General features: G+C 35.2%; 3 protein-coding genes across 6 annotated transcripts; 1 reads left to right on the forward strand and 2 right to left on the reverse strand.

Annotated features, from left to right (window-relative positions):
• Positions 1–22: 22 nt before the first annotated feature.
• On the reverse strand, positions 23–4,277 carry LOC133679193 (uncharacterized). Of its 3 annotated transcripts, none has more exons than XM_062101722.1 (7): positions 4,143–4,277; positions 3,986–4,053; positions 2,275–2,394; positions 1,748–1,821; positions 1,596–1,653; positions 870–1,515; positions 23–467 (listed from the first exon to the last, which is right to left on the reverse strand). In XM_062101722.1, exons 1-6 carry the CDS (start codon positions 4,211–4,213, stop codon positions 1,229–1,231), a joined length of 678 nt encoding a protein of 225 aa, XP_061957706.1. In that variant the 5' UTR covers positions 4,214–4,277; the 3' UTR covers positions 23–467; positions 870–1,228. The 3 variants fall into 3 exon arrangements, with proteins under 3 accessions (XP_061957706.1, XP_061957707.1, XP_061957708.1); XM_062101723.1 differs by having other exon boundaries at positions 866–1,515; XM_062101724.1 differs by lacking the exon at positions 23–467 and having other exon boundaries at positions 1,424–1,515; positions 1,743–1,821.
• A 3,725-nt stretch (positions 4,278–8,002) lies between these two features.
• LOC133680438 (hydroxymethylglutaryl-CoA lyase, mitochondrial) lies at positions 8,003–13,515 on the forward strand. Of its 2 annotated transcripts, none has more exons than XM_062103396.1 (9): positions 8,003–8,153; positions 9,092–9,287; positions 9,665–9,860; positions 10,056–10,235; positions 11,195–11,275; positions 11,363–11,526; positions 12,178–12,314; positions 12,595–12,710; positions 13,056–13,515. In XM_062103396.1, the coding sequence occupies exons 2-9, from the start codon at positions 9,121–9,123 to the stop codon at positions 13,302–13,304; spliced, it is 1,290 nt and encodes a 429-aa protein (XP_061959380.1). In that variant the 5' UTR covers positions 8,003–8,153; positions 9,092–9,120; the 3' UTR covers positions 13,305–13,515. The 2 variants fall into 2 exon arrangements, with proteins under 2 accessions (XP_061959380.1, XP_061959379.1); XM_062103395.1 differs by lacking the exon at positions 8,003–8,153 and adding an exon at positions 8,160–8,330.
• Positions 13,516–20,502: 6,987 nt separating this feature from the next.
• Positions 20,503–23,429, reverse strand: LOC133679756 (10 kDa chaperonin, mitochondrial-like). Its single transcript, XM_062102442.1, has 3 exons — positions 23,104–23,429; positions 22,202–22,341; positions 20,503–20,753 (listed from the first exon to the last, which is right to left on the reverse strand). The coding sequence occupies exons 1-3, from the start codon at positions 23,206–23,208 to the stop codon at positions 20,705–20,707; spliced, it is 294 nt and encodes a 97-aa protein (XP_061958426.1). The 5' UTR covers positions 23,209–23,429; the 3' UTR covers positions 20,503–20,704.
• Positions 23,430–23,689: the final 260 nt, after the last annotated feature.

Raw genomic sequence — 23,689 nt, forward strand, 5'->3', positions numbered from 1 at the left:
TCAAATTTCAAAATGATCAGCAGGGACAAAGAATACTGCACCATTACTAGCCTCGATAAACAGCAGTACAAATTACATCCTCCCCGTCGCTGTCTAACTTTAGTTTGATTCAATGTGAGCTTTCAAAAACAAAGAAACGTCCAGGATGAATCCTGATTCTGAAGACAGTGCATTACAGAGGAAACATGCACACCTAGCTTTGCCTAAGAGGTTTTCAGTTTATGATTCTTACAGTTCATTGTCATTATTTTAGTCATTTGCTATGTGCATACAAGATTCTCCAAGTATTCCCAGCCTTGCATTGTCCCTCAATATTCAAGTTCGCAACTGAACACGTTTGATGATTTTATTGTAGGGCAACCTCAAATATGACTCCTTCAAGATTTCCAACCACAGAACGAGTCCCAGTAACCTCAACCATCCTCATTCCATGCTCAGCAGCTTGTTTCATAATCAATGAATCCATGCTGCACAGAAACAAAAAAGCAGCCATATAAAAATGATCATAACAATATGCATTGCAAAGAAAAGCCCTGGCATATAATGATACTTAGTAACTCTTGAACAAACTAGGGAAAGATATATGTTACATTAAGCAAGTTAGAAGCAGACAATTTAAGAAACTCCATGACATAAGATAGAAGTAATGTAAAAATGCCGACAACAAAATAAAAACATGACTCTTGTTGGGCATATTCGAAGTAACTGCTCAAATGAAAATATAGGAAACACTGGTTTATGCTTCATTGTATGAAATTCTTCCAAGTTATTTGTATTTTCTCCACAGCACAATCCAAAAATAAAAAGAACATTATTTATAAGGCAAGCAAATCCAGAAAATATAGCAACTTCCACAAATTGATACCTACGTCTTAGCTCGGGATACATAAGCCAGTATGAATTTGCATTGTCGTCCCCGAACATGAAGTAGACGTTCCACTGTATCAAAAAGCAAAGGAACACTTGACTGCTGAAAGCTTACATGTTGTTAAGGGATTTCCTTATGAATATATAACTCACAGCAGATTACATGGAAGAAGGGGAAAAAAACTATTTAACCAGCTACATTGGTAATTACAATTATTTCTCTTTCAAAAATTTGGCCTCATTGAGGGACCATCCATAATACTCATACTACATATGTGAAGACACACCACAGTAACTACTAATAAATTCAGGGCTGGTCACATTGCCCATGCCAAATTAAGCATCAATAACAAAAGAGAATTTACAACATACTGATACCAGATAGGCTGAGATAGCACCATGTTAACATGCAAATCAGATGTTTGACTGAAGGCAAAATGATGCCCATCCAATCCCTTTTTAAATCATCAACAGTTGAACAGACTAGTTTTTTAAAACTGATTGCTATTTTTCTAGAAAACGATAGGAGAAAAGCAACAAGGATATAAATGTCAGCTCCAAGAATCAGATCAAATCCCCTTGAATATCTTTGTAAAATCTGATCAATATGATCAGAATTGCCCCACTCTAACTTCTCAGCCACAAGCTCTGCATGTAGAAGAAAGATGTCAGTGTGTCTGAAAATGAACATCTGCCCACATTTTGCGTTTTTTGTTTTTCCCTTTTACCAGCACAACAATTTGAATTCTCAGAAGATGCACAGAGCTCTATATTTTTCTTCAGGATCTGCAAATGAATAAACAATATAAATCATCACAATACAACATTAGATAAATAAACTTTTATAGTTTAACATTCTATATTAATCCTGCAACCTTGCCTTAAGCACTTCATCATTGTGGTCAGTTAACAGAAGTTGAGGGCAAAATCTGCTGCAAAGTATTCCAGTAACTCCTGCATTTCACGAAAAATCAATCACATCACAATTAGATAAGAAACTGAAATTGGGTTTTCAAAACTAAATTTTTTAATGTAGGGAAAAATAGAAATTATGGAAAACAACAAAAATTTTGGACAGGGGAATGTCTAAAAAGGATTGTTTGCGTGATGCGACTATAGAAAAACAGTTCTTTGAATACTAGAAGTAGATTTATTGCCCGAAGAAAGAAAAATGCAGTATGGCCAATCTATCAATTAATTGCAAAGCCTCTCTCAATTTGACTTGTCTAGAAAATCAACATGGGGCATAGCTCCTGTCTTGTTAGCAATACTTTGGTTTCAAACAAGAATATAGATTCAACTTGTTTGCAATAACTTGGTTTCCCAGAATCAGTAAATTATGAAGCACAAATAGGAATTTCAAAAAAAAGAGAAGGAAAGAAAAAATAGCTTAGACTAATCACTCACCTACACCAGAGCCCAGCTCAATAATAGAACATCCTTGAAGCATCTCAGCATTTTTTGCAAGATAATCATTCAAAAGCAGGGCACCAGGCCATACAAGTTGCCCAGTCAAATCAAAATCAGCTGCCTCGCAAATAGTTAGTGTAAAATTTGAGGAACTTCTCATTTGAAATTTGACCGAAAACCCCAGCAGAAATAAAAGTGAACATTTCTTGAATTCATCAGTGTCTAAGCATGTATACGTGCACAATCATAACAAATTGGTTGTTGACATGCAAAAACTACATGGCATACGGAATTACTTGCTGTATGAATGTGATCAGGAAAGCATAGAAAATTTGAAGATAAATAAAGCAGTTTCACAAAAGTCAGCAAAAACTTGGTCTGAAATGTAAGATGATCCCATATTGGCCAATATTTCAAGGTGACAAAAAAAAAGTAACTAACATTTCCCAAAATCACACTAAAACTCTGAAGAGGGATTTGAGTGCACAATTCATTCCTTCTTGGCACCAGCTCCACCAGCTCTAATCATGTAACAAACCATGCATCCTTCATGGGCGAGCAAAGACTACTGACCTTTCTCTTACAACCTTCAAAGCTGAGAGATTCTTCTCCCATAAAGAGCAAAATCATTAGCCTCCCAAAGGGTCCTTATAAAACTTGCTCCGTAGGACTTGTGCTTCCATCTTCAGCAGCTTTCTGATTGTTATTTGTTGACTCCATCTTGTTATGGCACATTCCTCAATGGAGCATCTCTCAAACAAGATGGCAAGACAGTTCCATGACCATTTTTATTGGTGATGAGAACCAATAATGCCTTTGCAACGCTTCTACAAAGTCTCAGCGCGCAATGAAAATCACACCACCCCTCAATCTCCCATTCATGTCACCATCTCCTTCTGATAAAACAATCACACGCAGAGATGGTGGTGATGATAGGTGACAAAGTCTGTGCCATACCGGGATCCTGACTTCACAACCCAATTTTACATCCGAAAATGAGAGTATGCCTTGCAAAAATCAAGGAAATAACTCATTGTTTACACAATTATCTTCAACAACAATCTTGAGGCAATTTAAACAACAGCCCTACTAAAATGCTTCCTCAAAACCCAATTGAAACCATTGATTACCCTTCTCAGCTGTAATAAGGGGTCTTCCAAAACATGCACAAGCGAAAAGTTCAGTCTTTTTTGCACGGACCGCAAGAAGCACAACACATCCAGAGAGCGACCTGCCAGAATTTGATTGAATAAGAGAAGATTGAAGCTGGTAAACTATCATTGCCATGGGATCTGCGAGAGCTTTTCTTTCTGCACCTTTTCCTTTCCATCTTGGCCCCATTTAAAAATACCAACTGACCGTTAACAGACTGATAAAATCAAACAGCAAACGGGTACTAGCAAGTCCTTAATCCGCTTCTTTCAAGATGGATGATTTAGTTTAAGGGGTTTAGCGAAAAAAACCAATAGCAACTAGCAGATAGCAACCAGATAACATCAGTCCAAGTTGCAACCAGTAAAATGGACTTATTGAACTTTAAAAATGAGGTCTTTCGATACAAATATTAACTAAATTCAAATCTTTGGGTCACAGACAAGCATACAAACATTTTAAACAAAAAATAAATAAAATCAGGCAACAGTACAAATGAAAAAAGAGACGTGGGTTGTGTTTATTTTGCATCAAATTTATTGAAAAAGGAACTCACTTGAAGCAGAATGAAGACAAAGGAGCTCAATAACTTGAGAACCGAATGTGAACGTGGTTAACCGGTAACTGCACATAAAATAAATTATACATTGTATAAGAGACAGAACAAAACTTTAGAGGGGGGGTGAGCTAAAGAGAGAGTAGTAGTTGTTTACTTGTCATTGATGAAGAAAGACGCGTCTAGGCAAACTATCTCTTCTTCTTCTTCCTTTTCTTCTCTATTCATTTTTTTTTTCCCCAAATAATAACAAGGGTTTTTTTATGGAGAATAACAAGGGTTTTTGATGGCTCTCTGCTGTCCGTTTTTATTTTTATTTTTTAATCTTAATTTTTCTACTTTGGTTGGGCTTGATACCCAAAAACAGGTTGGGCCTGGGGACCCAAAAGATCACTGGGCTAAAAGAGTGTTTTCTACTGATTTTGGCCTTTTTATATCTTGGTAACTTCTGTTTTCCTGATCCTCAGGTGACGTGATTATACATACATGTATAGGGAGGTAATTAGAAGACAATAAATAATTTTTCAATATTCTTATAAAAAAAAGTATTTAATTATAATGAACATCTAGCAGTATGATTCTCATGAATGTTACTTACAATCTTACATGAAAAAATCGAATCCAAGTCGTCCTTTTAAGATCTATCTTGGGAAAGATAATCTTTTACATTCCACCGACGTGTAAGCAGGGGCAGAGTCAGAGAGAAGCTAGCAGGAGCCCCGGTCCCTTCAAGGAATTTTTTTTCCAGCCCCTCCCTTTATAATATGTATAATTTTAATTTAAATAGTAAAGTAATTAAAATCTTGATCCCTCTTAATTTTATTTTCTATTTCCGTCACTGGGTGTAAGTAATTGATTTTCAATGCCTACAGAGTGCTCGGAGAATTTCATTCAGTCACATGATGAAGAAACTCGTGTTCGCAAAAATAATCATGGGAAAAACAAAACGAGCACACCTTTTTAAGGATTTTATCAAATGAGAAGTCCACCAACTCAAATCTACTTCTCCCCCCTCGGATCTACTCTTTAAGGATTTTATCACATGATTTTATTAAATATTCTGCACGTTTCGTGTTTCGTATACTGTAGTGATTGTTTTTTTAAATAGTTTTTTACCGGATATATATGTTAATAATTTTTTATTATTTTTTTAAAATTTATTTTTAATATTAACGTATAAAAAAATAAAAAAAATTCTAGTTTTTAAGAACACGTATGCAATTTTGTTTGGAAACGCTTTCTAAAACCTTATTTGTTTCATGAAAAGTGGCTTCAAAAACCACTTCCCAAGTAAATGTTATTTTGAATCGAAGACGTTCTCAAAAGTCTCTTGTTATAGGAAGTACAAATCATCAACGCTTTGCTTGCAGTCTAGTTGATCATCACTTTCATGGAGTTTTGTATTTTTGCATGTCATCGTCCCTTCCATTTTAAGGCTAGATTTGGTCGTTAACCCTATCGTTCTTATCTTCGAGTAATTTCATCAATTAATGGGTGCTTTTCTTCATCTTTGATCAATCTTCTTATGCGTAGAAACATAGCAATGTTGTTATCTGCTATACAAGCCTCTCACTATCAAATATCAACCATTCTGTTCACTTCTTCAACGACCTCCCACGCCCCAGCCTCTAAAGAGTGGAATGTTAGGTCAACCATATCATTTCTGCTCACAAACGTGGTATTTTCCATTTCATGAACCTCGATTTTTTTCTTTGTTTCTTTATTCTCCTTGATTTATACTGTTTTAGTAATCTGTATATTTTTTTTTAAAAAAAAATTAATGTGGGTGTCCGGGCCAGCTTGTGCATACCTCGACTAATTCTATAGGCCCTGAAATTAACGACCATGTAAACCTCTAATAGCCATCATATGAGCAACCATAGAAGTTGAATCCGAGATTACAGAGGAAACAAACCTTTTAGTCTCAAGTTCTTACCACTGTGTCACTACCTAGATGGTTAGTAATATGTACACTTAAAACATGCATTTAAGGAGAGATGCTATTTAGAAAAGTGTAATATTGATTTTTAAATCGAATAAATATATATACTTTTTGTTTGTAGATATTCTAATAATAAAAAGTTATTTAAAAGAATTAATTATATTTTAATATATTCAATACACAACTTTTTTAATAATATGACATAATTTAGTTGACTTGACAGGTTTAAAAACAACTCGAGTTATTTTTAATTAATTTAATAATAAATAATAAAATTTTAAAAAATCAATTAAAAAACGATTCTAATCAACTTAAGTGAACTCGTCGAACTCATGATATGGATTATAAGATCAAGATAATCTCATATAAAATAAAAAAGTATATATTTATTTTAAAAAAATAGTAAAAAAAAACACCATTATAATTAATAGTATTTTGTATAGTTTTAACTTTTTCTCAAAATATATAGGAAGGAATAATATTTTTAGAAATAATATTTTGACATTTTATTTATTATTCTTCTTAAAATATAAAAAATAAGCATGGAAAAATTAAGTTTTTTTTTTTAACTTTTCATATATTTCATCCTTGGAGATTCACTTAAAAAAGAAATTGAGCTCCTCCTCTCGCATGCCAGTGGTCGCCACTCGACGACAAAGGCTGGGGACAGGTACTGGAATGTTAGAAGTTCTAGAAGCTCGAGCAACGTGTACGTGTAAAATGTGGTCATCACCTCTCCGTCCACACTGGGACTATTAATTCTGGTTCCGGCTGTGAATATTTAAATGCCCAAATTAATTATGGTTTGGTGGGCTGCTGGCAGCTGTGAGAGAAAGCTACGGCTGTGGAGCCCCCCCCCCCTCCCCAGAAAGCTACGGCTGTGGAGCCCCCCCCCCCTCCCCCGCCACAAAAACATCCACCTAGCAGTTTTAATAAATGCCTTTTTTTTTACTTGATAATAAACTAATTTTTTTTATTTCCATATTTGATATATGCTGATATATATAAAAAAATTAAAATAAAAAAAATATTATTTCAGTATATTTTTAAATAAAAAATATTTTAAAAAATAATTATAATCATAATATTATATGTGATAGAAGTGATTTCGTTTTTGCTTTTATTTTTGCTTTTTTGGTGCTTTTAGCTTTAAAAATATTAAATTAATTTTTTTAATAATTTTTTTTTGTGATTTTAATGTAATAATATTAAAAAATTATATATATATAAAAAGAGTAATTGCAGACATCAAATACGTAGTTGTGTATAGGAAGATTAATCCCTCTCTGCTTATTTTTACCCTATTTACATAGCTTATTTTAAGAAGAATATAGAAGTAGCTCATTCTGAATTATAGATAGTTGATACAGGTGTAGCCCTCTACATCCATTATGTCGTAATAGCTAGAAGACATAGGTGAAGCGTAAATAAAAATATGGTCTGAGTAACATGACTTTTTTTATATATATATAAGTTGTTTATATCAATAATAATAATAATAATAATAATAAACTAAAGAGAATGAAAAAATAAAAAAAAGAAAGAGAAGGAGGGGATCAAATTGTCCAACTCAACCAAACCTAAAATGAGTTAAATCGAGCTCATGACAGGTTTGATTATGATAAAACCGAGCTTTAAAAATATCAAATTGATCCAATATAAACTCTATCTGATTAGATTAAAATGAATCTCTCACTATGTTTGGTTTAATCATAGTCAAACCAAGCTTAAAAAAATTTAATCAGGCCTAAAATAAACTAGGTTGGACTATAAAATGAAATCGAATTACAAAAAAATTAAACCGAGCATAAAAAAAATTAAATAAAGCTTAAATTTATACAACATTTTTTTTAACCATTATCATCAAATAGTAACCTAGATTTCTGGTAAAGAAGTATATAAAAAATTTAATTCAATTAGTAATAAAAAAAAAGGAATTTGCTTAGAGTGAAATCCTCCACCATTGAAAGCAACAATAAAAATAAAAATATAAAATAAGAAAAATAGAAGAAAAAGACCGGATACCCAACAAAAAAACTACCTCCAACTACCCTCTCTCTGCTTCCTCCCCCTCTCTCTCTCGTTTTCAAATATCTCTGTAACCCATAACAAAAGGGGAAAAAAAAGAGGAAAATCAATTTAATTTTATATATATATATATATATATATATATATTTTTTTTTTGTCTTCCCACCAAACAAGTTAACGAAGGAAGAGAACTAGAAGGTTAGTAAACAACTCCTTCACGTGGTTGTGTTTAACTTCTCTGTGCTATCTAACCTTCCCGCATTCCTGGGAAAAAAAAACTTATTACAATCCCTTCTAATCCCCAAATTTTAGGGTTTCCCTGTCTTCTCAGAAACCCTAGGCTTTTTTCCTTTCCAATTTCTCTCTGTAATTCAGGTCTGCTTTCCTTCTTTCTCTGTTTTATTGTTTGGTTCTGCATACCTTCTGTTTGGTTTCCAAGAAACTCGAGGAAAGGAATTGTAGACAAAAGAAAAAAATTGAAGCTTTGATAGGAATTCAATTCTGTCTTGTTTGGTCAATTTGACTCCATTTTGGTTTATTTTCCTCACCGAAGGAACTAAAACAGAAGCAAACGTGAATTTTTAATGGTGTCTGTTTTTTTTTTTAAGAAAATAAACACTGTTCGTGGTTTCTTGCTAAGAAATTTTGGATTTTTACGGAAGAGTTGATGTTCAATTTGTTTTCAAGCTTTTGATTGATTGAATTCTTTTGTTTTATCAAGCATAGTTTGCTTTTAATTAAGATGATGTTTTCTTGAAGTTTTGAATGCTTTGCTTAATCTTTTGAACCAGTGTTATTTGTATTGCTTGCCAAGAATTTGAAGTTTTTCTGGTGCATTTTACTGAGGCAGTTGTGAATTATTCACATCGACATAGAAGAACAATTAAACTAACTGTTTGGAATTTTCTATTGCATTAACAATATACAACTTTTTTATGGTTTTTGATGAACTTATCTGAAGATAATTTTATAACTGTATGTTGGTGAATCCAGCACAAAAACATTGTGTTAGCTGTGTTGGATTTCAATGGTGATGTCCTGTCTGTTCTTCCTGCCTTTGATTATTCCAAAATTTAATTATCCAGTTAATAAGGTTTTATTGAAGAGTACTGAGCTGTTCTGTGCCTGAATTGCAGCTCCTCCTCCATTTGCATCTATTTCAGCAATGTCGAGTCTAGAAGAGCCGCTTGGTTTTGACAAGTTGCCTAGCATGAATACTATTGAGCGAATTCAAAGGTTCTCATCTGGTGCTTGCCGACCCCGGGCTGATGATATTGGAATGGGACATTGCTGGATTGAGGGAAGGATTTGCAGCTCATCCAACAGTTGCGAGTAAGTGCTAATCCATGATTAAACTTTGTATAGCACAAGATCCTGTGGATGTGGAAGAACGATTACCTTTTTTATAATCACACAATGCGGGGGTTTTATTATAGAGTTTGGAAGGAAGATGGGTAGCTGCAATACCAATTTTTCCTGCCCCTAGATTAGGCATTTTCTCAAAATATAATGCCTCTTTGATAGCTTCCATTCGATGCTCAGTTTTCTACTTTATTATAATAATGATGTCAAGAAATAAAAACTAATTTTCTGCATTGGGTGGTACTGAAAATAGAGAAAACTGAATTTTCTACTTTATTAAGCTACCCTTGTAGTAATTTTTCTCACATAATTTCATTTAAAAGGTCAACGTTGTTTGCACTTTGCAGGGAAGATTATGAGTATACAAGAGAGACTTTTCCTTGGAAAAGACATACAAGAGATCCGTGCCAAGGAAATCGAAGGACTATGAGCTCAGGCAGCAAAAATATGGTGTCTGGAAGTAGTTGTGATTCACGCTATTTTCCAGATCATCAATATAGTTCCAAATCCAATGACAAAGACATACGGGGTATTACAAATAAGGTGATTTCATATCTGAAACAGAACTGTAATTTTGTTAAATATCTTGACCTTAAATGATTGTAGTCATTATTGTTGGTAAAATAGATAAAGTTCACGTGTTCATTTTTTAAGGCAGTTGCATTTGTCTGATGGTCCACCATTTAAATTTCCTGTAACTTGTAATCATGATTTTTTATCTTTTATTTGGAAAAGCAGTTCTTGAAAGGTATACCAAAGTTTGTGAAGATTGTGGAAGTTGGTCCAAGAGATGGACTGCAAAATGAGAAAAATATCGTGCCTACAGATGTAAAGGTTGAATTGATTCATAGACTAGTATCTTCTGGGTTGCCAGTTGTTGAGGCCACAAGTTTTGTTTCGCCCAAATGGGTACCTCAGGTAATTTGATTAGGTTTTGATTGTAACTTCAAGTTATCTTATTTGTCAATGTTTTATAGTGCAATTGAAGCAGATTCATGTGGTGTTTATTGATCAATCGGTAATAAGCATAGAGTACTTGTCTACATAAAAAACAAATTGAATATAAGCAGTCATAGAGATTGTTAATAAGGAAAATACTTGTGCGAATTGCTGGCATCAACCAGCTTCTTCAAGTTTTGACTTTCTTTTAAGGTGATGAAAGCTTTACCTCTGCTTTTGTACCAGACTCCAACAGGTTGTGATTGCCTTAGTTTGTTTACTGCCACCAAGTTGCACATAGTCTTTACCAGTTATTTTGTCTACTTACCATTGCAAAAATAAACTAAAAATTAATTGGCTGTTATCAGCAAGCTGTGATTATTCAGTTTATAATATTATCTTTTTGCAAGCATGCACTTGTGTCTGAATCTTACTACACCAACATTGGTTATTGGCATGGTTATCTCATGTTTATTGGCATGAAGCATCTAGTGTAGAGTCCCCTTGCAAATGATATTGCTCCTTTGTGAGACGAAGTCATGGATCACAGGTGGAATTACAATTGGGAAATAGATGGAGAGACAATGAGTAAAGAGAGGGGCAAGGGAGAGTTGTTGGGGGGGGGGGGGGGGGCGCTGTAGTTTGATGCCAGCTGCATTAATGGTTCTTAACAACGCCGTTGTTGTTTTATTTGGGTATACATTTGACTGTTTTAAGACAAACATTATCCTCTAGAAACATCTACTTTGTCTTCAATAAACAAATAATTTTGTTTTTGTGACTGTGCTCTTTGATTGTAGCTCAAAAGCCATGACCCTTCTCTCTCTCTTCCTCGAGTCTGGTTATAGTTTATTTATATTCAATTTCAACTTGAATATTTCTTGCCTTCCTGTTATTCATTGACCTTCTTTTCCTCTTGTTTTGTTGCCTGCTTATAGTTAGCAGATGCAAGAGATGTAATGGAAGCAGTTCATGGTTTAGAGGCCTCCAGGTTGCCTGTTCTGACACCTAATTTAAAAGTGGGTACCCCTTGTACATCTGCAAGAGTTCTGGCAATATCATATTGGTCCTGGAGTAATCTTCTGATGTACTGTGACTTTTCCTAGGGATTTGAAGCAGCTGTTGCAGCTGGTGCTAAGGAAGTTGCTGTTTTTGCATCAGCTTCTGAGTCATTTTCAAAGTCAAACATCAATTGTAGCATCGAAGAAAGTCTTGCTCGTTATCGTGCTGTAACTCATGCTGCTAAAGAGCTCTCAATTCCTGTTCGTGGGTATGTCTCTATCCTATTCCATGAATTCTCTGCCCTACTTGTGTTTTTTTGGGAGGTTAATTTGTACTGTCTGCATTGAGAGTGGATGGGAAAACTACTGATTGACTGGTACATTATCAACTAATTATTGTGCTCTCAATTTGATCAAAGAAAATGAAGTCATAATAATTTGATAAGATAATTTTAGTGTACATGAATATATATAAGGGTTATCCTTTGTCTTTTCTCAATCCCAATTACTGGGATGTGTTTCTAGTTTGTTTTCTGCGATAGTCATTTAAACCAGTGTTCGGAAATAAGATGCTGGTTGCTGCGTAGTTTTTTGTTTCTTATTGGATGTTTTATTAGCACCATGATTGATATTCTAATCAATAAAAAGTTTGAGGTTCCATGATCATGAACTTGTATAAGTTGTCACGATCTTCCAATCTAGGCACAATAAATTGCTTCCTAAAATTTGAATGGGCGCTGTACCAGTTTAGTAATGTCGCAGAATACATGTACACTAAGTGCTAATGCATATTTTATGGCATATTGGCATAACTGTCTCTGTAGGTACTTGCATTTTAATGCTTATTTGGAAAACAAAAGATTGAATATTATAGCCTTCATCCAGTTCTGAATAAATGAATTGTTTGTGAACTTTGATAGGTATGTATCATGTGTTATTGGGTGTCCTGAGGAAGGATCAATACATCCTTCAAAAGTAGCATATGTGGCCAAAGAACTTCATGACATGGGTTGCTTTGAAATATCCCTTGGTGATACAATCGGTGTTGGTACACCTGGTAACGTTTTTACTTTGTTATATCCTAGTTTAACCTCCTTAGTTCCTCTTTTTCATTTCAGTTCCCGCATCACTTAGAGTGTACCTAGTGACTTTTATTGCAATGTATTTGAACTATGTTTTTTTGTTTTTCAAAAATTTTGTTGAACTTGTGATAAAAAAAATAAATTGTCTGACCTTGCTCTGCAACCGGGAAGAAAAAGATGACGCGTTAAGTCCCCCAGTTTGGTCATGTCTTTTTTTTTTTTTCCTGTCCTTGTGTTCATATCTATTTGATACAGGGACTGTTGCTCTCATGCTTGAAGCTGTAATGGCTGTTGTTCCCGTTGAGAAGCTTGCTATCCACTTCCATGATACTTATGGGCAATCTCTTCCCAATATTTTGGTGTCTCTCCAGGTAAGCATTGGATTACTCAGAACCTTGTTGTGGCAGCACTGTATTTAGGGAAGCCTACTATCGGACTGCTTGTGATATGTTGTACTCTTCACACCGGAAAACTGTACAGTTGCATCTTGATGGAACAGATAGTCTAATCTGGCCAACTAAATATATGCAAATATGCTTGTGCAAGTAATCATTTGACTAAAATGGATTAGCGCGGTGGACTAAAATGCTAATCCCCATATGTCGAGGATGTGTATACTTGCATCCAACACAACTTCTTTAAAATTTGTCTTTATGTTTTTATTTGCCGTCATGTATCTGATCTGTCTCTACAACTCTCTTTCGCATTCTGAACAGATGGGGATTAGCGTAGTGGACTCGTCTGTTGCGGGTTTAGGTGGATGCCCATATGCTAAAGGAGCATCAGGCAATGTTGCTACTGAAGATGTTGTCTACATGCTTCATGGGCTTGGCGTGAGAACCAATGTGGATCTGGCGAAACTCCTCTCTGCTGGGGATTTCATTTGCAAGCAATTAGGTCGTCCATCTGGATCAAAGACTGCCGTGGCCTTAAGCCGAGTTACAGCCGATGCCTCTAAGATATAAGGAGTTTCAGCTGTGCCTATTTATACCAGAAACTGTTCAGTTGTCTTGTGTGTGCACTTTCTATACAAACAAGAATAAAAGAAGCCCAGGGCCATAAATCCTCAGTAATTATAATTTCTGTAGCAAAATATTCCATGCATTGTAATATCTGCTTTGAGCAGAAGCTGCTCACTGCAGCTCATAGAAAATGTATCCTGTTCTTTTCCTCTCATGCTATCGTAAAAGCGTTCGGACTATCTACAAACTTCAACAAAGGGGAAGGCTGTTGATGCAGGACAAATCAAGGATTGAAAACAAGAGAAGAAGTTAAAAAGCAGAGCTGAAGAAGAGAGAGAATGCATCACCAAAACTGTCTAACATTTAAAAAATAATATATAAATACTAAAACCTCAATAAGAATAGATTATTATTAAGCTTATAATTTATTAAATAAAATATCCAACAATAATTAAATCAAACTCAACAAATAAATTCAAATAAAATGTAACATGACACACTAAGTAAAATACCTAGCAGTAAATAAATAAATCAAGCTCCATAAATAATCTCAAACGAGAAACAATGGTAGGTTGCCCGTGCTAGACTCTCCGTGGATGATCACGCGGTCTGCTCGATAAGGACAGCCACAAAAAAGAAAAGAAAAAAAAAGCAGCCGAGATCGGGGAATATTAAGAGAAAAAAGAGGAGACGTGTGAGTAATCAGACAGGCCAATGGGCAATAGTTCAATGCTAACGTGAGGCTGGGAATGCTCATTGCTCAACTACGAGTCATTGAATATCCGACATTCTACTCAACTCAATTGAGTTGAGTTCTTGCTTGATTTGAATGCGGCAAAGCAGAAATAGTAAAAATCCAACTTGATTTCACCTGGATTAATTAGAGCATAGAAAAGGATAATTTTGGCTCGTTTGTTAATTTTATCTCCTGACCCATACCTAACTCAATTCTTTTTATTATTTTTAAAAATACATAAAATTATTATGAACTTTATTAAACAAACCTAATAATCTAACGTTTATTTTTTATCTGAGTTTTATTTTATGAATAACAAAAATTCCTTTTTAAATGTTTTTTTCAATATAGATAATTATTATCATGATAATGTATTGCAGACCATATAAAAATCAATTTAAATTTCTAATTTTACTTTATAATTAAAGTTTAATTTATTATTGTGAATATAAGATAATAAAAAAATAATAATTAATGATTATCAATTAAAAATATGTAAGATTAATATGTTAATGTCTTTTGGTATTATGTATAATATATTTCTATCAATTACTAGGTAGTATATATATAATGTAAGTTAGTTATATAGTTATAGATGCATTATTTTTCAAAGTATATATGATATAAGTCAATTAATAAATTATAAGCATATAATTCAAGATGATATAAATAATTCTTAAACATAAAAGATATCTTAAATAATTCATCTTATAACTGTATTGATTATAAATTAACGATTTAATTATTAATTAGTGTGGAGTAATGTTTAATGACATAATTTTATCTTTTAAAATCATATATGTATAAATGTTTTGTACTAATTTATTAGAATATGATTTTTTTTTTGCATATCAACCTTTTCCATACAAAAGGTAGTGGTTAAGAAACATAATTATGTGGAAGCCAGCTAGTCAAAGAAGAGGAAGAAGTCCCTGTCGTCCCGGCTGCCTAACCTTGATAACATGATAAGAAATCAAGAACGAGGTAGTAAATTAATTAGGACTATAAAAGTTAATGTTCCATTGATGATTACAGATATTCCCAGTAGTTGATGCAATATATATAGCAAATTAAGCAAATCCCCGTCAGAGTAGTGCACTCTCTCTTTTCGCTTTATAAAATGGACGAATGTTGTCCGGCTACCATATATACACCAAGGTGTCATCTTGAGCTCTGCTCCCATGTCAGTCACTTTTACACAAAAAGATGTTTGAAACCATATTGCTCTAGAACTTGCTCACCTTTTCTTTTCTGTGTGGATATCATTTGGATCGGTTTTGCTTTGCTTGTCGAGAGTTGCATGGGCCAAGAAATAAGGCGCATGGGGCTAAAAGGTGTGAGAGTTTATGGAAGTAGTTGAGATCCCAATGATGGTAGAGCACCGTGACCTTGACCAGCAAGAAAAGTTACACAGAAAAGCAAACAAAATAAAGAGAGTGACGACTCTAATTGATTGCCCACCAACATATATTTCTCTGCCTCAATGATGCCTGGTATACTCATAGCCAGACTGTCTGATCGTGTAATTCTTTTCTGCTCTCAAGTCAGTCAAAGCCATTTAGCACTCTCAGAGTGTTCGCTTTGCCCACAGCTTCAACTTCGGAGAGTGGTGGGTGCATGGCTTGTCCCTCAATATTCCCCAATATTAATGCCCAGCTAATCAGTCACATTGCATGCTAGCTAGCTTGCAAGGAGAGATGAAGGAGCCGAGGAGTACAATTATGGATTGAATTCTGAATCTTTGATGGCCTGGTGTTCAAGCCAGAGAGGACATCCCTTTTCTTTTCCACCAAGTAGCTGCAGTTTACAGATCTGCATGGACTTTAAAAGACTGCAAGGTACTCTAACGTACCAATAGGCAGCAAGTTGTTTCCTTGCTCCATATATATATATATATATATATATATATAACAGGTGATGCCCTCGTTATTACATATTAATAAACTATAAGATTAACAATTGTTTAAGCTAAGAGTACCGTACGTGGATCTTGCATGATTAATTGGGCATTCATTAACTCATTGAACTGAGAAGATTAGCCAACGGGATTAATAAGTAAGCATATTTGGTTAGAGAATTTTGCATCGTGGACTCACATGGAGTTCATAACCCTTTTGTGGTTAATCCTCTTGTATATTCTAGCGACGGGAAGGAAAAACATAGACGAGAAAATACCAGTATTTGTGAAATTTAAATTCGAAGCTCGTTAATGTAATTGAAATCCGGCAAGCATGTCCTCTTTGGTATACATGTGTTTTTTTTTTTTTTTGAAGGAATATCCACAGCAAGAATAATGTATTAATTTAAAAACAAATTAATATGATTAATCAAGAATCTAAATTTGATCACTCAACCTTGTCTATCCATCAAAAATGAAATAAGTAAATTAAAGAAATTAAGATGATCAATTAAGAATCTAAATCTGACTGCATTAGAATCTCGAGTGTCAATTATAATGTTCTTGACTAAACATCAATAATACATTCCGAACATTAGAAACCACGAATTAACCTTCTCTCTCATAGCAACAAACAGGACTCGATCGATCGGGATGTCACCTTCCCACTCGAATATTGTTATCCTTATGGAGTTCGTAGTAGTTAATTAGTCAAAAAAAGAGTCCCCGATTCATAATTATAATTGGACATTTGTAGAGACAAACACATGTAGATTGCAAATTTCAAAAGTCCTGATAAGTCTTTCGAACAATAATTCTCTACTTTTCTTAAGAATAAATGTGCTTTTGTACATGAAGAAAAATAAAATATAGCATACATTATTCCAGGATCGTGGCAGTATGCATAAGTCGACAGATCTTGTCCAAGTACCGGAGGGGGAATGAAGTGATAAAAAAATGGATGATCAATCGGTGATCTTTTGTTTTTTCCTCGGCTACAAAAGACAAAATGAATTAAAACCAAGCACTAATAATTCTGCCAGTGGTTATTTTTAAATCATTTTTTATTTAAAAATATATTAAAATAATATATTTTTTATTTTCTAAAATTTATTTTTCACTGCATGCACGATCTTCTATATTTTTGTCTTTTGTGGAGACCTGCCCGCCGTGCTGCCAAAACTCCACCCCCTAATTTTCAACGATGGATATATATCAGGCATACAATTAATGCCTTCAGAGTTCAAAGTTTGGAAAAGATGCTATTTACAAAATCCATGCCGTGCGTTAAAAAGCAGCGGTGAAAGAAAGGAGGGTTAATTTCTTCACAGATTTTTGCAGTAATTTCGTTCTAATCAAGTTTTTTAGGTCACTAATTGGGCCCTCTTTAGCAGGTGCTAACATCAATTATTCATGACTTTCATGTAAATTAGCTTTCCTTTGTGTGATCGATGATGTAAAGTGAAGGAAGACAGCATCATTTTTTCCAAGGAAAAAAGCCACTCCATGTATGAAACTCTCCCTCTACCTTCACGGCCCACTGGTCAGCTCCTACCAGTTTGACCATTTTTAATTGAGTAAACTCGAGACCGAGAGAAAAGAAAAGAAAAATCTGAAGGGAGTGATCGAAGTCCATGTAGTGGACGAGTTGGTGCATGGTCTGTGACTTCTCGTATAATTAAAACTTGATATATTTGCTCGCAATCAATCCCTATTCTATATAGTGCTCCTACTTTCTTAGAAAATTCGATTATATATATATATATATTCCAACAACATGCACAATGGATTGATCTTGCGAAAAACATATTTTGTTGTTGAGGAAATGAACAGCACTCAGCTCTCATGCATCTTCCATCTTCTTTCTTATGATAATTAAGGAGATCTCTTACAATAAAATAAGATCATTTGAAATGATGTATGGTATGAAAGCAACAACCCTCTTTTCAATTTTTTTGGATTTAGTTTTCCTGATGTTAACATGTGCTTCTCCACTGACCAGTCACTACAGAAAAGGCCTACTACTGCTAGGAAACCTTGCCAGCACTTTCATCATGAGTACAAAGCAAAAGAAGCTAGCTTCTTGCAAAAGACACCCCCAGCCAAGTGAAAATAAATTCAGAAAAGATTTTGTATCAATAATCACCTGAAGCCAGGAGTATTAATATTGTTAGATTAAGACACCCATCTGATCCCCTCCCTCCCTCCCGTGTTGTAGGTTTATGCAACATAACAAAAATCTGCCAACGGAAACTGCAACTCTCTCTCTCTCTCTCTCTCTGGTCCATGTATGAAGGTTTCTTAACATGGGCTCTGAAGATCAGCATCCAGAAACTCTCTGCACCATATTTATTGTTTCTTTTCAGGCACTAAACCCTATGCATTCTGACTCTTACCTCTCATTGACTAGCCTCATTTTCAGAGGCTCAAACTTCTAAAAGTAACCCAGCGGAGACACACACCGGGGAAAAAAACCGTACCCAAAAAGAGCCAAAACAAAGAAAGCAAAAACTCTTTAGTCTCCCATTCCAAACTACAACCTTTCTTCTACTTTTGTTGAGCTTCCTTTTAAAGGGCCTTTTAAATCAGATCCAAGAAGGAAATTCCTCCCTCCTTTTCCGTTCCTTTTTGGAGGGTTTTGGGCCAAGAATTCTATGCATGGTCTGAGATACATATAAGTATAGAAGGAGGCAGCTGATGGGTTTAAGAAAAGAGTTGGCTTGCCTAGCGCTATTGTTCCTGATACTTCTGCTGTTAGAAACTTCATCTGTTCCTGATAGGTCAGCCAGGCACGGAAGCTTCAAGAACACTGGGTCTACAGCTCAGTTAACGGGTCCTGTTAAATCTCATGGTGATGGCCTAAGAGGAGACAGAGATGAAGAAGGTGATGCAACTTTGGGTGATGAGAAGAGGAAAGTCTATACAGGTCCCAATCCTTTACACAATAGGTAATACTTAGCTAGTGAAAGCTTGCTTAATCTTCATATATATATGTATGAAGCCATGTGGTTTTCTAATTTTTGAAGCTTTTTTTGTTTGCTAAGTAATGATCATATTAATTAATGCTTGGCTTTATGCTGTCCACGTATATATTCACGTATATATTGAGCTGTATCAAGCAGTGTTTAAATGCATATATAAGTTTTAGTGTGTGTGTGTGTGTTTATATATATATATATATATATAATTACTCCAAGGAGTATTTACTTTCCATATAAATTGAAATAAAGTAACATGATACTGCCGCCATTAATGAAGTTGTTATAATGACAGTGTTTACACTTTCGGTTGTTTTGTGAATTAATCAACCAAAGCAATGATGTTGAAGCAGTCGTTTCAAAAAAATTGAAGTCTAAAACCCTCATGTTTGGGTCGTATCTTAAAAATAACTACTTGGATAGATAAAACTGTGCGCGCGCGCTATATCTTCATTCATCGATGGTATCACGTTCCTCTACTCTGTATAATCGAGCTACACTGCATAAATCATGTTGGTTTTCGACTGCAGACAGCATGAGAATAGATTGAATTCTTTTTCCTTAAAAACATTTGCTTAGTTGTTCATCCGTAAGATAAAGCTGTTGTTTTCCTTTTCCTTTCAATTGATTCTGTGCCCGTCAAAGAGAGCATGAGTTTTATTTAGTATGATCCATCGCAAAAGGCATTATTTTATCCAAAGAGATGGTCGATCTCTTCAATTTTCTTGATCCCATGGTCTTGGAGGCTCATCCCATAAAACTTTGTCAAGCTTTCTGTCCAGCTACTGGGCTGTGAGTTGTTGCATTTACGATGCACAAAACATAATGAATGGAACAAAGCAGCTCATACATGTGGGCCAACAACCCATGAACAACTTAAATCCAGCATTTTGGATCACGTCCTCTTGAAAGTTGAAAGTGCACAGTAGCATAAAAACATTAGAGAAAACTGCGATATTGAGTTGCCGAACCTTTTTATATGATTACGATGCTTCCTCGTACACTTCACATTGGTGACCACGAAGTTCCGAAAGAGAAGGCAGCGTACCTTCACAACTGACCATCTCACCTGCAGTTTTGTTCCAGTAGTTTCCTAATCCTTTTAAAAATTACACAATTAATGGCGAAACTAGATGTTTAGTTCTAATCCAAACGCCCGTCAGTGGCATGACTGCGTCAACTGCGAAGCAAGGACCAAGCGAAACTTGTCCGTGGTTGCTCCAAACTTGTGTTCTTGCCTTGCCTTTTTCTGCAATGTCAAATGTCAAGAACGCTTGATCCTTGTTATGCTTGCCTTCAAAGGGATGTTTCTAGCGTTGTAAGATTCATTCTGAGATACTTGAACTCGAAGGTCAAAATATAGTTTCAAGGGTCTGTCGGGAGCGATCTTTCCAATTCTTCTTGCCTCATCTTTCTTACCAAACAAAGGAAATACCCAATCCTTCACTTCTCATCCCTCCCCCCGCGTCCATCCTTCCCTCATCAATCCCCCACAAACATACCCTAAATATCCTCTAGTCCTCCCAATACAACTGGCAGTGAAAAGTAAGCAAAGCACAACTCACAGTGATGATTGATGAAGATGGGAAGTAACAAAAGTTTGCCCTTTCCATTCCGGGCAGCACACTTATTTCCAACCTGATTTCCCTCAAGGATAAACAAGACATTCAAGTTTGATACAAGCTTTGGCTAAAAATGATAGGAACCAACAATAACCAAAATCTAAACAACACAGAGTACAGGCAGTAACTCGATTAGCTTTCAAGTCTTTAATGTGATGGAGCATGTTGAATTAGTCATGAAGAGTTCCCATGATATCTTCATCTCGATATAGAAAATACCTGAAACAGTGCATAAAGCCACGACAAAACATCATCAAAAACTGTATCTGTGTCGATCAATCGTCTAATGAGAGGAAAATAAATGCATTTGTGTAACACGCTGTTTTAGCAGCAAGAAAAGCAGTTGTCGTTTTGAGTTGCTGTCAAACTTGGTTAATTTTCATGCCAATGAAAAGATTTTTTAATTTTATTAGCACCAGGTATCCAGGCCAAGGCCCGACTAATCCCGGAGATGCACATGCCCTCGGAAAGGAGTTTCCCGTGGGGCGCAAGAGTTGAACCTGGGATCCTGGACAAGAGCACACTATCAAGTCCCAGCTCTTCTCCGTTAGGCCAACCCCATGGGGTTGCCAATGAAAAGATGATAGAAAAGAATTTAGAGTTTAGGCCTGCATTTAACCCGAAGTCCCAATTCTCCAACAAGTGTTCCCTATTGTAACTTCTTACCAAATGCACATCCCGTTTGGGTAGCAAAACCAGCCAAGATTAACCAAAAAGTCAATATAAGAAAGCACCAGACTATCGGAAAAATCATGAAATCTACATTTATGCAGCCATGACCTTTTTAAGAACGGCATAATGGGTCAAATCTTTCATATTTTGAATAAGGATCTTATTTCTGCAGGATAAAATTTCTTCTAAATCAAGATTGATCTAATGATTGTAATATGTAAGGGAATGCATGCAATCCAAAAGAAGAACAGATAACCAAGCTCCCTAGAATACCCATCCTGATCTCATTCACATCAGAATGCCATTTTAAGGCATTTGCAAAAAACCAATTTCCATATATCAACTCACTATAGTCAAATACACTGCAAACGTTATTAACAACAACGCCCACTGCAGAAAAACAAATAGTACTGAAAATTAACTGGTTCATTTCAAAATCTGTATCAAGCCAAATCATCTTCCATTATAGGTATTCCTTCAAACATATAAACATGCATTCCGTGCCATTAGAAATTCTAAAGTCAGCAAAACAAATTTAAATCATATAGGATGAGGTATCATGCATTATACAATTCTGAATCCTATTTAACAGCGTTTAACTACTCAGCGTTTAACTAGGTTTAACAAATTTAAAACTAGTTACTTGATCACCCCCAGTGTGACTTTAGGAGACTGTTAGCTGCCACAGCTTACCAATATTAAATCTACATGGATCTATGAGTCAGGCGTATGCCTTCTCGAAGCTACATGGTTCAATTGAACATTTAGGTGCCAACTCAAACTGCATATAATTTGATCTGTCCAAATTTTAGTGTCAAGTAATAAGGGCCATGGAATAGCTAAGAGATAGGACCATGGTATTTTTTATACTACCGTGTAGACAAACTAAATAAGCTAACACACAGATGCCAACTCTCGTACACAATTTGCACAACATCCACCAGAAACTCGAACCCAAAGAAGGAACAAAATTTCAAAAGGCAGTAAAAACTCACTCTTTTTCACCGAGTTTCACTTCAGTGCCTCCATATTCAGGCAAAAGAACAGTATCTCCTTCCTTCAGAGTAACAGGAATCAACTTGCAGTCTTTATCACGAGCTCCGGGACCCACCGCAACAACTTTTCCAGAATTCAGCTAGAATTATGAAGCATTAAAAGAAATCATGAGGTCAAAAAACAATCAGTAATCACCTCATGTATCCAGCAATCAAACAAATGAATAAACGTAGATTTACATCATAGCATAACAGAATAAGAATTAGCCTTCGATTTTCTTGTCAGGCATAAATTTATGAAACTGGCAAGAAACAAATACACATAAGTTGAGCATGCTGCACTATCAAGGTGAGCCAATTACCAAGGAATAAAAAATAAAGCAGTCGTGAGAACTTGAATGTTAGTATAATTTATTTCCAATGAAGCATATATTAAAACTAAGAACCTCCCAATCCCAACAAAACCATTTAAAATTGAGCTAAAGCACTTAACCGTTACTGTTAGCAATTAAACTGAAGCTGAAGTTTCGGATTCATGCATGAACCAATTAAGATTTTAGTACTCAGAATAAAGTTATTTTACAAGCCAAACGTTGCTTATGTTCAATACTTCAATTGGAGGATTTGTGGGGGGTGACATAAAGAACCCAGATTCTAGTATGTGGTTGCCGTAGGTTTTGAGATTCAAAATGTAATGCAATACAACTCTTTGCAACAAAAATAAATCTTAGACATAAGTGTAGTTTAGTTTAGTTATGATTAACCAAGTACTAATGCCTCTTAGAGTTGAGAGAATCCCTCCCTAATAAAAGAGTTCATTACACTTCATATCACGCACAGTAGCAAAGCAGTTCCAATGCTGCATGCATCAAACGGAATGAAAGTAAAGAGAAAGGGATGACCTTGGGGGTTTTCTCAGGAAGAAAAATACCGGTGTTGGTTTTGGAAGGAGGGATTATTTTCTCCACCAATATGCGATTAAATGTCGGGATCAAACGCTTTGCCATCTTCACTCCTCTTCAGCCTTCGCACGCACTGACTGAGTCTAGAGAGAGAAAGAGTGATAGCAGAACAGTGAGTACTTGAAACCTCTTCTGGGCTACTTTAAATGGGTTTGTTGAGTTTGAGATACAATCCAAGCGAGATGATGCCGGTAGGGTTTAACGAGGAGTTTAATGTTATGTTTGTCAAATTCCACAACTGCCCATCTTGCCCATGCTCTTTTCCCTCGCTCCTTTTTTTTTTTTTTTTTTTACCAAAAGCCAAACAAACAAATAAATTGCCCGAACCCAAAGGGTTCTCCCCATCTCGCCTTGCTAACTTGTGTTGTGATATGCTTAGTTGAGCTGTTGCCAATAAGTTGCATGGCACCAAACAATCTTACCCTGCCTAGCTAAACGCATTTTTTCTATGAAACAACTTATAGACTTTATATATTTAACATAAAGGGAAAACCTCCCCAACCATTATAATAAAAAAGCTTCCCAA

This window comes from Populus nigra, chromosome 19 (assembly GCF_951802175.1).
Source record: "Populus nigra chromosome 19, ddPopNigr1.1, whole genome shotgun sequence".
NCBI classification, from domain to species: domain Eukaryota; kingdom Viridiplantae; phylum Streptophyta; class Magnoliopsida; order Malpighiales; family Salicaceae; genus Populus; species Populus nigra.